The 13786-nt window shown below is 29.0% G+C and overlaps 1 protein-coding gene across 33 annotated transcripts in view; it reads left to right on the forward strand.

Annotated features, from left to right (window-relative positions):
* RIMS2 (regulating synaptic membrane exocytosis 2) overlaps nt 1–13786 on the forward strand; it is a gene marked incomplete at both ends in the record, with an annotated part of 602684 nt that overhangs the window by 452765 nt on the left and 136133 nt on the right. For 15 of the 33 annotated variants that reach the window (XM_081266168.1, XM_081266157.1, XM_081266187.1 and 12 more), the window contains one exon: nt 10539–10639. The exons of the other annotated variants lie outside the window; for them this stretch is intronic. In XM_081266168.1, the coding sequence (XP_081122294.1) occupies nt 10539–10639 (101 nt within the window). The remainder of the gene's footprint in view (nt 1–10538; nt 10640–13786) is intronic. 33 annotated transcript variants of the gene reach the window in all.

A 13786-nucleotide genomic window follows, 5' to 3' on the forward strand; every position in this document is an offset into this window, starting at 1 on the left:
CTTCTGAAAGGTTAAAATTCACTCCAGTTTCTCTAGCTTAGTCTATTCTCTCTTGATTCCTCTTTATCTAATCTTCATATTTCTTCCTCTAAGAGTAATCTCATTCGATTTTTATTCATCTTAATTTTGAATTTTGAGAAGCAACATTTTAATATATTTCCTTATTGGTGAAACATTTAGGATAAATACATTTGAATTGTAGTATAACAATACTACATGAAATTTGTTTCTTTGTATAGTTAGTTATTCTTTTACCCTTAAACCAACTACAATCATCAGCAAAATCTTTGGGGAAAACACAATTTATTGTCTGAGCAAGAGTACTATTTCAAATCCATACATAAATATTTCCTTTTTTATTGTAAATAATTATTCCAACTTAATGGTGATCCTAATTTGATTAAAAAATTAAATGTCACATTATAAAATATTTAGTCAACATAGATAAAATGATACAATTAAAATTAAAATATGCTTCTTTCCTTTCAATTATAATATTGCTACACAAGCTTCTTTTTATTACAATTCATAACCCAAATGTATAATCCTTTGCTAGGATGATAACTCTGGAAAAAAAGAGGAAATCATTATTACAAATTCTTTCTTATTCTTGCATTGTAAACTTGCATTTGTAATTGGAATTCATAATTTAAATTATTTTAGTGATTTTTCTTAATTTAACTATTAAAATTTTAATTTTTCTCTAAAAGTTTTCACAAGTTTAATTTCCCAGTCAGTTTTATAATCTTATTTGACATATGCTGTTTACGATATTATTTTCATTATTAACTTACAAATTTAATACCATATCGAATTTAATTTAAATTTATTTGACCTGTAAGGTCTCATAGGAATCTTAAAAATATTGAAATAAAAAGTGTAGAAGTAGTCAACATGAATATTATCCAATATCATAAGAAGTAATTTGGGGGAGAATTCTATTGTATGGGTTTTCCTCTGTATTAGTTACATAACTTAGGTTAAGCATTTTGGTTATCACTATTACCATTTCATTTTTAATACAAGGCTACTAATATTTGGGAGTTTGTTAGATTCTTGATATGGAAAAAAACTTTAAATGAACACATTTTTTTTCTCAGCAAAATAGTTGACTAATTAAAAATTCCAAAATCTTGCCATGTGTTTGGAACCATGACAGTCTTTTTTATTCTCTTTATGGTGCTGGGAATTTAATCCAGGGCCTAACACATGCTAGGCAAAAGCTCTATCATGAAGTTACAGGCATATTCTGACAATGTTTTTAAAAGTACAGTACCAATAATAAGGCTAAAAGAATATTGGGATGTAGGAAATCACAACATTAATGTCACATGGGTATTTGCATATGTATTTTGTTGTAATACAGGAAATATTCTCAACTTTTTAAATTCCAGTATACATAATTAAAATCATATGAGTCCCCTTTCATCATAGGTCTTATCTCATTTTGTACATGATGTGGATATTTTCAGTTTTACATAATTTTTAAATTAACATTGTCAATTCTAAGTATATTTTGATTCTACTTCTAAATGAAAATGTAAAAATAAAAATGCATTTAAATGTCTATTATGCTCTTTTCAAGCCTTCTACATAGTCTTGTAATATGTATAATAATGAATGTAATTGAAATATATCTTATGATTATGTTAATTTGGACCCAGATGACAAATAATGTATCATTGTTAATTCATATCAAAACATGACAAGATGCGGGTAGCACTTGCACAGGGTAATAATTTTTGCTACTTTGTGAATTATAACTCCCTTAATGTAGATATTTAATCATCACTGAAAGTTACAATATTCTAAAGCATATAACAAATGGTGTATAGTTTTTTAACCAAATGAATCTGACTCATTTGTATCTTTTTACAATTTTTTTCTTTTGCATCTTTCACCAAAAAAAATTTAATCTTTTTCTTAGAAGCAATTTTATTAATGACTTTGTATTCCTTCTTTGAAGAACTTTCATTTTAAAATTTAGTTTACATTCTAAAATACATTTTGTTATGTCAAAGACACAGGAATTGTGACTAACAAGCTAAAATAGTTATTAGAAACTTAGTAGTTTTTGCTCCAAAATATGTCACTGTGCATCACAACAAAAAATGTATATAGTAAAACAGTTGTATTTTAACCTAATACAACTGTCTACAATATTGCTTTAATCAACTTTTAAAGTTCCTGCTTTAATGAACTTTATTCAATATAATCTGTATTTGTGTCTCTATGTCTTCCAGGCTCTGGCTCACACTTTCTCTATTTCTTCTTCCTTCTCTCCTTGTCTCCTTACATAATTTCTGCCTTCATTCCATTTTGAATGAAGGAATACATTGGCATACACACACACGAACGCACACATAACACACGCACACAACACACACACACAGCACATTTTATTAAGAGAATTTTAATGAATGCAATCCCAAGGCAAACACATTATGAATTTCTAGATCACTTTACCTCAATTAATGAAATTGGAATGGTAATATAACACAACAAATGCCAGGTATCACTTAACTTCAAAATCAACCAACCAGAGAGTTTTACAGCATGGGTAATCATAAAGTGTATCTGGTTCAAACCTATTCATTTTACAGATAAGGAATTTAATGTCTAGAAAGATAGTGTAAGATTTATTAAGTTAAGATTCCAATCCAAATCTTCTCTCTTACGTTTTAAAGCAGTGCTGTTTTTAAGATTTTATTTAATGGTACGTATTATAAATATACCCATTAATCAGAACCTGGGTAGTTGCAAACCCCATCAATTCTTTGGTGATTATCTTCATTATGTCCACTGCACATTCCAAGTACAAACCCTGATTTTCTCCCATGGGTCAAATGTATGCTGATTTTTAATGTTGAAATCTAAACTGGTGCTAAAATCTAATCTTCTAAATGATTCAATTTTGTTTAGTCTGTTCAATGCATTTAGATTTCAATATTACACTGTTTTCTAGGTTATACTTATGTCCCAAAGTAGTTCAAGTGTGTTTCTTTTTGACTATAAGGAATATGAAACTTGTCTGTAGCATCTCCCTTGAAGTATTATTTAATGAATATGGTAGGAATTAAAAGATAAACATCATACAAGTACATGAATTAACAAGTAACTTAATATCTAAAATAGATTGTTAAGGTTTAGAACCAAATTGAAAAGACCAGAGATCATAACCATGAGCCTCAAATAGTATAACAATTTTGTTAATTTCTAGAGCACTTATTTTTCATCTAATTCCATTTGTCACTTATGAATTTCAAATTTCTTGAATTCTTGGAGGCAAAGTAAAGATTATTTCATAAGCAAACACATTATAAACAATCAAAATGATATGCTTTCATTTGAAATGTGTCAGTTCCTAGTGATCTCAATAGAAAATTTCTAAAAATTGATTAATTTGCAAATAAGTTTTTCTCAAAACTTATGTTAGCTGCACAGTTAAGATTATGTTTTTCTTGCTATTCATAATTAAATACCTCTGCTTGCCCTGGTACTAATACTGAAGTAATTTGGCACGTAATGTGTAAGTCTTATGAACTATTTATTTCGTGCTTTTCTCAATTTAATGTGTTTCAGTTTTTATTATTCCTTATATCTACGTTTAGTTATTGATTGATCTAGCAAAAAGTGGTACTCATTTAAATGATGTTCTAGTATATGATATGTGAAGTTTCAATATAACAATTTCTGAGGCTTTGGGATATAGCTCAGTTGGTAGAGTGCTTGCCTCGCATGCACAAAGCCCTGGGATCAATCCCCAGCACCAGCAAAAAAGAATATCTGAAAATTCATTATAGGCAAGTGATTGTGGACAGATGATTTTCGAATACCTTTAAAAAATATTGTTACATAATTTCTCACCCTATATTTGAAAATACTAATGTGGAAACTTTAAAAACATACAAGATTAATTTTTGTATTGATATTCATAAGTTGGAAAAGTCTATTTTGTTCAGTTGGAAGTATTTTTTGTTATGTATACTTTCAATTAATATATCTAAATGCTTCCTTTAACAAAATTATGTCATTCTATTAAGCTGAGTAATGAATAATAGCACATCTGTATTTTAAAAAGCCTTTTACTTTGACTTTCAAAACATTTTTATCAGATCATAATGCAAACATCATTTTCAAAATGGATGAGATGAGCCAGGTATAGTGGCATATGCCTGTAATTCCAGTGATTTAGGAATCTGAGGCATGAGGATTAAAAGTTCAAGCCAGCCTCAGTAACCTAGCAAGGCCCTAGCTAACATGGTGAGAACCTGTCTCAAAATAAAAAATAAATAGGGCTGCGGATGTGTTTCAGTGGTTAAGCATCCCTAGGTTCATTCCCTGGTACAAAAGGTACAAAAGGCGGGGGGGGGGGGGGGAAGCGGTGGAGATAATATGAACTTCTTTGCATAAATTTTGTTTAACAAATAGAAACCAAATAGCACTTATACTTACTTCAAATGTATAGTGATAGCTGCTAACATTTCAATATGTAAACCTTCAAATGTTTTTACTCCCTTTCTCTTTTGTCTAGGTCATGGGCATGTATTTCATGAATATGTATAGTTTTACAGTTATGGTTTATAAACTATAGTTCCACATTTTCCACTTAATTTTTTATACTTATAAGTTACAATATCTTTAATTTTGTCTATATTTATAGATTATTAATTACTAATACACCACCCTAGCATTTTTCATGAATGCATAATATTCTGCAGAAGTATCATAATGCAGATATCTAATCACCTATCCTTGCACAATTAGGATGTTTTTTCCCAGGATTTCACAATTACCCAATAATGGTGGGATAAATGCATTTACATCTTTGCACATTGACTTATTTCTTTGGGGAAAATAGTGGAAAGTGGAATTTCAGGCTCTAAAATATGATCCCTTTAAATCCTTTTAATATACATACAAATGTGTTGTATCTTTAAGTAACAGTGCTGTTGTACAGCAGAGACTTTGAAAATTTTTTACATAAATGGGTTTTACTTTTTTAACAGCTGTAACCATTCTGAAAAAAAATTTTTACAGTTAATATATCTTGAACATATACTTAAACATTCGATAAAATCAAGCCATTTTTTCTTCCTGAATTGCACTACCTTTTAAAATAAAAATATGATATAAAATATTACATACTCTTTCTCATGAGTCATTTTAATTTAATAATTTCCATACTTATTTCTCTGACTATTGAATGAAATCATTATTACTTTTAAAGTCTGTTCCACTGAACCTTAAAATTTAATACAATCATGCTTTCTGTTTTGTAATTGTATGCAAATAGCTGCCTACACTGATTATACCTTTTCTTCATTGCATTTTTTTGGTTCATATCTAAATGATCAATGTAGCATTTGGAAAGTACATAATTTGACTCTTTTAGCTTTGATCATTTAATATGTGTTATTTGTATCTCTCTTCTTTTCACTTTTATTAGGAAAAATGTTTGTAAAATGGAATTCTTTAGGATAACTATCAAAAGTATTTTTTTTCCTTCAGTGGTTTGGTGGGGAATAGTTAGCTTTGAAATATGTCTCTTCTATGTAAGTAATATACTTGTTGAGCTTCAATTAGAATAAAGTCTCAAGTAATATTTTTATTTAGTATTCAGAGTATATTTATGCACTTTAAAAAGGATATGATTTAGAATAAATTCAGTTATAAAATACAAATGTTTAATGATTATTTCGTAAGTTCTTGATGTTATTTTATTACAAATTTGAACAATATAAATTTGTTTTCTATATTCAAATCATGTCAAGATAGATCTTGGTTTGTAAGACATAATAATCAAACAAAAGAGTTACAGATGTGATTATTTGCATCAGAGGTCCTCAGAAAACTGATTAGCACTTAGAGTTTTTATTTTAGTTAAAGGAAGTACTTTTTATTTTAACTTGAGGACAAATATGTAATTAATGATGGAAGAAAACCATTAAATTAGTGGAATTTGGAATAGTACCCGGTGCAGTTTCTGAATTTAAATAAGAAAGTCTTGGAATTCCACTAGTCTCTAATGATGGGTTTCTAAATTTTTATTTTTCACAAAATTTGAGGTTCTTTCTTGAGTTTTTGTACTGGGCTTAATAGTTTCCCCTCTTAAAATTCCAAGATGAGAGTATTTGTTTAAATTTCATAAGATGACTGAATTAGCAGTCCTGTGTATTACAGTATTCAACTTCATCGTGAATCATAGCACTGCCAAACCTGTGTACTTTGTTCAAAGTAGTTTAGGGGATGAAGTTACTCTGGGACCACAAGAGCAGTGTGTGTGTGTGTGTGTGTGTGTGTGTGTGTGTGTGTGTGTGTGTCTGGAAGAGCAAAATCAAAACTATTACTGTTTTCAGTGTACTATAGAAATCACAGAAGGTGTGCTCATGATCTTTGTATTGTACATGCAAATGCTGACTCTTACACATTTACTGGCTTGATGCTACCTAATTTGGACATGTTCAGCTAGGTCTTTGAATTAGAAGTCCATGTATATGTTAACTTTTTTTTGCATCAATATGACTTTAACTTTCTGGATATATTAAATATTTTTTTAAGTTCAAAATAACCATAGACTTAGTTTATTGATTTAAGAACAAGTAAACCTGTGTGTGTGTGTTGGGGGGGGTGGTGCTGGGGATTAAACCCAAGCATTCTACCGTTGAGTTATGGTCCAAGACACAAAGTAATCCTCTTAAATGGCTTGTATCAAAATAAATAACTTTCAGAATATAGGTTATGATTTTAAGGAACACATTAAATTAGGATGAGCATGTTCCTGAAAATGGATAAAGAGCTTTAAGTTTGAGAAAAACAAGTAATTTGAGATATTTATAAATTCTAGAACATTCAGATTTAGCACCTTTTTGTTCTGTGGCTTAAATTTTTTAAAGTAGAAAAAAGGCCATGAATAATTCAAATGCATTATAATAAAGCCAATAATATAAGTTTTGATAAAATGCAGTTTATCTTGTAGAAATAATAAAACTAATGGAATTCAAGAGGATTTGTATATATAGAAAAAATGCAGAGCTGTTTTTGGTATTTATGAAACAGGAAAATATTTTCTTAGTTTACTTAGATAATAATTTATACTTATAAGATTTTTAGATAACATGAATATTACCTTAATACATTAACAGATTATTACTTGGATAGACACAAATATACAAACTTCTGTTGTAAAGGTATTTGTCCAAGAAATCTGATTGTCACAGTACCTTCTTAATCACATTTAATACAATTTGAAAGTGATTTAATATTTTATTTGCTTTCAAACATAGAATGACTAATTTTAAAGTATACTCAGATTTCAAAACTGAATCAAACCACTAAGATGTCTTAAGCATTGTTTATCACACAGAAGAACATGAACCTTAGAGATGCCTAAATAAATTTGCCTTCTAAAGCTATAACCATCATTTCCCCAAATGTCTTAGAAAATTCTGAGACTACTTCAGAAAGAAATTAACAGATAAAAGGTGGGGAGGAAATTTAGTAAGTGTTCTGTGGTCAAGTAATTATTTTTTATTGCAGGATATGCAAATTTGTACTGTGACAAAGAGAACAAAAATCTTCCACTTCATCACTTATTTTCCTTTTATAGAGTAGGCATAGGATAATAATTGAAAGAAAGTTTAGTAATTATGTGGTCCATTTCTCAATGAGTAAACAGCCCTTCTATTTGCATTGATTCCTTTAAGTTGTTTTTCATTCCAGTGAGGAAAAAAAAAACTGAATGAAACCAAAATACTATTTCTGTACTATTTTCCATAGGTAGAGCAAAGGACCAGCATAGAAAAATGCACTTGCTAGTGAAGAATTCTCTAAGATGGATTTCTGTATCATAGGAGATCTTCCTCTTAAGAATGTTTTTCTTTGTGGACTTTTTCTTAACAGAAATGGGTTATAAATATGTAGAAAAGGAATACAAGATTTTATATGAGCCAAACAATTTTCAAGAGGCTTGTTTGGTTATTATTTGCCCAATGAATATTCTCCTAAAGTAATTTAAAGCTATATATTAAAAGCATATTTACTGAAGTTTATTGAGTAAAATGGCTCATTGAGATTTCATTAGTTAAGGCTATATTCAGGAATTTTTCTGTTTGGGGACCACCAATAAATGATAATTGGATCTGGAGATGAGAGATCTATTTCAAATTGGAGTTTAATTGATATATTCACATGGTTATATCACTTGATTTGCATCTTTGCTTACATAGCAAATGTAGATTAATATTCTTATATCTCCTAGTGTTCTTTTAAATATAAATGATGTTAAATAAGTCTTATTCTACCTAAGTTAAAAACCATTGCTATGGAGAAAGGCAGGTTTGCAAGCAACATTAAGTCATTGTGTAAAAGTCCAAATCCTGCACCATGCTTGTTCTGTAAATATGGTTTTATTGTTTGTACATTGTCTACAGGCTCACTCATTTGTTTATGCACTGTTTACAGCTACTTGCATGCTACAGTAGCAGAATTGTAGCAGAGTAACTGGTTGAATAATTCCAGAAAGTCTACAGAATTTGCTATTGAACTCTTTGCAGAAAAAGTTTGCTAGCTACTGGAAGTGTATTATCTAGTAATCAGAAAGAGCTTAATGGAGCTGCTGTAGGAGGTTGCCATCCAGAAAGTGGTCCAATTGTCATAACATGTATATGTTTGTCTGTGTGTATATCTATATAGCTATATCTGTATGTGTCTAAACTTCCTTATCAACCAGTACTATTCATATTTGACACTTTATTTTTCTACAGTAATAGCAAAATGAAAGTTGTTTTGGGGACCTCCCACTCAGTTTAGCTAATACTTTTTTGTATACATAAATTTTTTTGATGCTGAACTAGTATATTTTTTATTCTCTTGTCATTGGAGAAAATAAATATGTTTATTTTATGAAAATATCTCTTGAGGTACAAACAATTCCACAATTGTAGTTTTATAGACTAATAGATAGGTATACTTGACTATATTTCACATTCATACCATGGAGGCACTCACCTGGTTTTATGATTAATATTAGCATGATATTCATATTCTGTTTTAAAATTTGACAGTCAATCAAATTGTTATTAAAATATGGCTATTAATAGTTTATTAACTACTTATTAAATAGTTGAGTCAAATTTACTGGCATATTTAGAAGTCATATTATGTGAACTCTATACAAATGGTTATCCAAGATTTTCTTATTTATTTCAAGACATTTTCTTTTTATATTACTTCAATTAATCAGTTTTTGCTTACTATTTGTAACTAGCAAGAATTATCTAATATACAGCAACATTTTTGCAGGGCAGGGAGTAATATTTAAAAATTAAAACATTAAAATATTAAAATATTGGTTCAGAAGAGGATACTGTAACTTCTAATTATGCTAGAATATTTTCAATTCCATTTTTATTTGTTGCTATTTTTTAAATCACGTATTAAAATATTCATTTTTTAATAGATACACTTTTGTCTGAATAACTTTATTGCAGCTTTAAAATAAAGGGTTATATACATCTGGTAAAAGGTACATTTTTACCTGAATACACAGTGTTTGTGAATTTACACAATGACATTTTATTATGGCTAATCTTTTAAACCTATTAAGCTTATTTTTTCTACTACATAAATGTATAGTATATAATTGAGATTTTTGTTCTTCCGTTATATGTATTTATGAGAAATTGAATTTTCCTATAAAATCTCTTAATAAAAATTATAAATATACTTTTAAGATTTTTCATATTTGCTAGGATTTGCTAACTGAATTTAGCTCATATTCCAACCAAAGTTTTCAAAGACCCTTTGATATCTATAACTGATTGGTTTTGAAGTAGAACAAGTTACACAGGCCATTGATATTATTTAATGATAGGTTCACCCTTTCCATTTTCATCTCCTTGCACCTATTTTTTTTAAATTGATTTCAGTAATACTTTGTGCCTTTACTGGCCATCTTATGTTTGCAGGAGTAGTATTCCAAGGGCCTCTTTCTGGATTCTAGTTCTAGAAAATTCTAATTAAAAACTTTTTTATAAATGGATCCACTTGTATGTGCTGGAATAACCTGCTTAAATATATGGCCTAAATTTTATGATAATAGTTCCTAAACTTGTATTTGAACCCAGTTTGGCTTACTGAAAACTTTGTCATCACTGAATAAATCTTGATGAATTAAAAGTCAAAAGTTCTTATACTGTTATTGTTATCAAATATGTATGTTATCTAATATATTTTCCTGGATATAGATGTACCAGAAAATGTTTTCTATCTATTTTGGAAGATTTGTTGTCTTTGCCTTAAATCCATTTACATTTTATCTAGATTAAAATTATTTTTACATATTTCAAAATCATACTTTTATTTACCAAATTTCAAACTTTGAATAAATCTAAAAAATAATGACATTTAATTTGTATATACTACTTTGGTTAAAAGTAATATATTAGTCTATCATTTCTTCTTTTATGCATCCTATAAGTAGGAGTCAGATAAAAAGAACTAAACATTAATTTTATGGGTTTTTTTCTACTCGATAGGTGCTATGGATATAGAGGAGAGAAATCGCCAAATGAAAATTAACAAATACAAACAGGTAGCCGGATCAGATTCCAGACTGGAACAAGATTACCATTCAAAGGCAAGACATTTTTCTTTTTAAAAGTTGTAAAATAATCAATTAATCATATGAAGCCATTAGATTCTTTCATACTACTGAATACAGATTAGTCAGACACAAACAGCAGTGGCCCCATGATATTATTAAGTGTTCAAATTTTTGTGTTTGTATATTAGCTCTTAGGGATAGACTTTGCCTTATTAAAAAAGATTAGTATATAGTATAGGACATTAAAGATCTGAACAATAAACAAACTTTTTCATTTTATAAAATCTGAAACCTCTCAAAAATGTTTAGGAAGAATTATTATCTTCTTTGATTTCTTACTAATTGTTTTCTTTATAGATTTTAGTTAAATATGGCTTACTATTGAGTTACTGAAGCAAATTATATACTATTGAAGTATTATTAGTAATTGAAAAGATCTTTTAGTAAGAATATTTTGAACTACTTTTTTGGGAATAACTTGAGGTATGAATTCTAGCAAAGAAGAAAATAAAGACTTACTTCATTGCTCTTTCTCTTCATGTCCTTTGTTTTCAAATTGTTTTTGGTTCATGACAGGATTGTATATCATGAGTATCATGTATACTGTATTACACATGATACTCTAAATAATAGTGTGAAAGCAGAAGACGATATATCAAGAGAAAATAAAGTCAGGACAAAACATATTAAATTCCGAAGTGAAGTTTGTGGACAAAATACATAGTGTGAGCTATTATACACCTGTGTCTTGTGAGGCATGTGTTTTGACCTTGAACTTCCTAACACCAGCAAATGCAGAAAGGAAATTATCAGCTATATGATTTACATTGCTCATACAATTAAAAACAATTTCATTAGAAGCAATAACAATGATTCTTGACAGAATTTTATTACAGGGCTATCAACCAAAGAAATACTATAAGCATAGATAAGAATATTTTTCCCCTGAAATAAATTTGGATTCCACTCCAATTTATGGATAAATGAATGTTTAAGTCCTCAAAATTGCATAACTTTTGACACCAACCATTGTTAAGTTGGGAATAAAATTCTATGTATTAGCAAAGGACTAATTATACTAAGAAATATAATTTCTTATGTATTCTGTAAAGTAATGGTTTTTATAGTTTCGGAGCAGTAGCATCCTCATCACCTGGATGTTTTGGAAGCAGTTCTCTGGGCTGTCTCCAGACCTGTGGAATCAAAATTCTCTGGTTGGGTTCCCTGTTGGGAGATTCTGATATAAACTAAAGCTTCAAAACTAGTTATCTAACCTAAACAGATTGTGAAATTCACTTTTAGATAATTGGAGTTGAATTTCTTAATTACAGTTTTTGCTCGAAGCCAGACATGAGTACTGTTATCAAAAAATGGAGACAAATTTAGCCAGGCGTGGTGGCTCAGGCCTGTAATCCTAGAGGCTCCAGAGACTGAGGCAGGAGGATATCAAGTTCAAAGCCAGCCTTAGCAAGAGTGAGGTGCTAAGCAACTCAGTGAGACACTGTCTTTAAAAAAAAAATACAAAAAAATAGGACTGGGGATGTGGCTCAATGGCCGAGTGCCCCTGAGTTTGATCCATGGTACAAAAAAAAAAAAAAAAAAAAAAAAAAGATCAATTTAGAGAATAAATCATTTGATACTTTCATAAAGCTTCTTACAGGTTCTAACCAATCCTATCATTCTATTTTCTATTGCTGGAATTATGTAGTCAGCTTATTCTAAAATATAATCAAGTCATGAAAGTACAATTTTTTTAAAGGGTCCAAAACAAAATGCTATTTTGTATTCCTACAAATTATTTCCTGATGTCAAATTGTCTTGCTGGGTGACCTATCTCCCTATCATCCCTAGGTTGATCTTCTTTATAGGTAGAAAAAAGAATTATAGAGGATTTCTCTTTAGTAAAGGGCATAGATAGATAGATTGATAGATTGATTAAATTATCATTAGTTTCTATACTAACAGTTTCTCAGATTAAAATTTTTAACATCATCCTTCTCATTTTGTTGAGGGGTGCTTAGATTGTATTTCCTTCTTTACTTCCTTATTTTGATTTAAAATATCAATTACGGAGTCCACTGTAGAGCTCTGTGTTTTAAAATATAAAGTCTTATTCCTGAAAAAAATCATTTAACAAATAAAAGTACTGTTATACAGTAGCACAGGGATAAAGGTGTCTCCCCAATGGGTTCCTGGTGCAGGTTACTAAAATAAATAACCTTCCCAAGTTCACATAGCTAAGTCATGGAAAGTATTATTTATTGCTAATTTGAAATAACTGGGATGATATCTAAAGCCTCAACATATGATCATATGCCATATACTTCTTAGCTATATTCCTGAAGTTTCAATAAAGTGATTACAAAGCTTTGTATGGAATCTAATTGAATGCTAGCCTAGGTTTTTAAAAAACTACAGTTCACATTCTAACTTATATTACTTCTCTAAAATTCTCAGTACTTCTGTATGGATAATTGTAAATAATTCTTACTAAGTTTAAAAGAAAAAATTTAATTACTCTCCATGAAAACATGCAGAGAACAAAACCTATTAAGGTACTATCCTCATAAGACAATTTTATGTAGTTTTAATAAGAGTAGCAAAAGGCATATGCAGACAGATTTCAAGTTAATCAGTGGATAATTCCTTAGGGATTTTCTCTGAGAAATTCAACTCAAATTTGGTTTTAACTGTGTAGTTCATATACTTTTTCTACCTGTTGTATTCTTTATCCCAACTTGAATGTAATTCATCAGTTGTATTTTAGGCATCAACTAATATTTTTTCTATAAGATCAGTTTTCTCTTTGTAGTTAAGAAATATGATTTATTAAAAATAAAAGCATAAATTATAGTTTACCATAGGCCAACTACTCTTCTATGTTTAATATAATGATAAATTAATATAATCCTCAATAATTTAAAGTCAAATAATGTGTTCTTATTTATACATGAAAATTAATTTGAAGAATCTTATATTTATTTAACATTTGTTTTTTAAATTAGCTACATTTAATATTTTTAAATATTTCTCATCTATATCCTATTAACTATTTTCCCAGGTTTCTAGTTGTTAAGCACTCATTCACAGATCTCAAAGACATATTCAGTAAAAGAATCCAAATAAACTAGCTTAAATAAATATGAATATAACAGATATATTTTTAGAAAGCCTTTGTAA

The sequence above is a fragment of the Spermophilus citellus genome, assembly GCF_964194105.1.
Source record: "Spermophilus citellus genome assembly, chromosome: 14".
Lineage (NCBI taxonomy): Eukaryota > Metazoa > Chordata > Mammalia > Rodentia > Sciuridae > Spermophilus > Spermophilus citellus.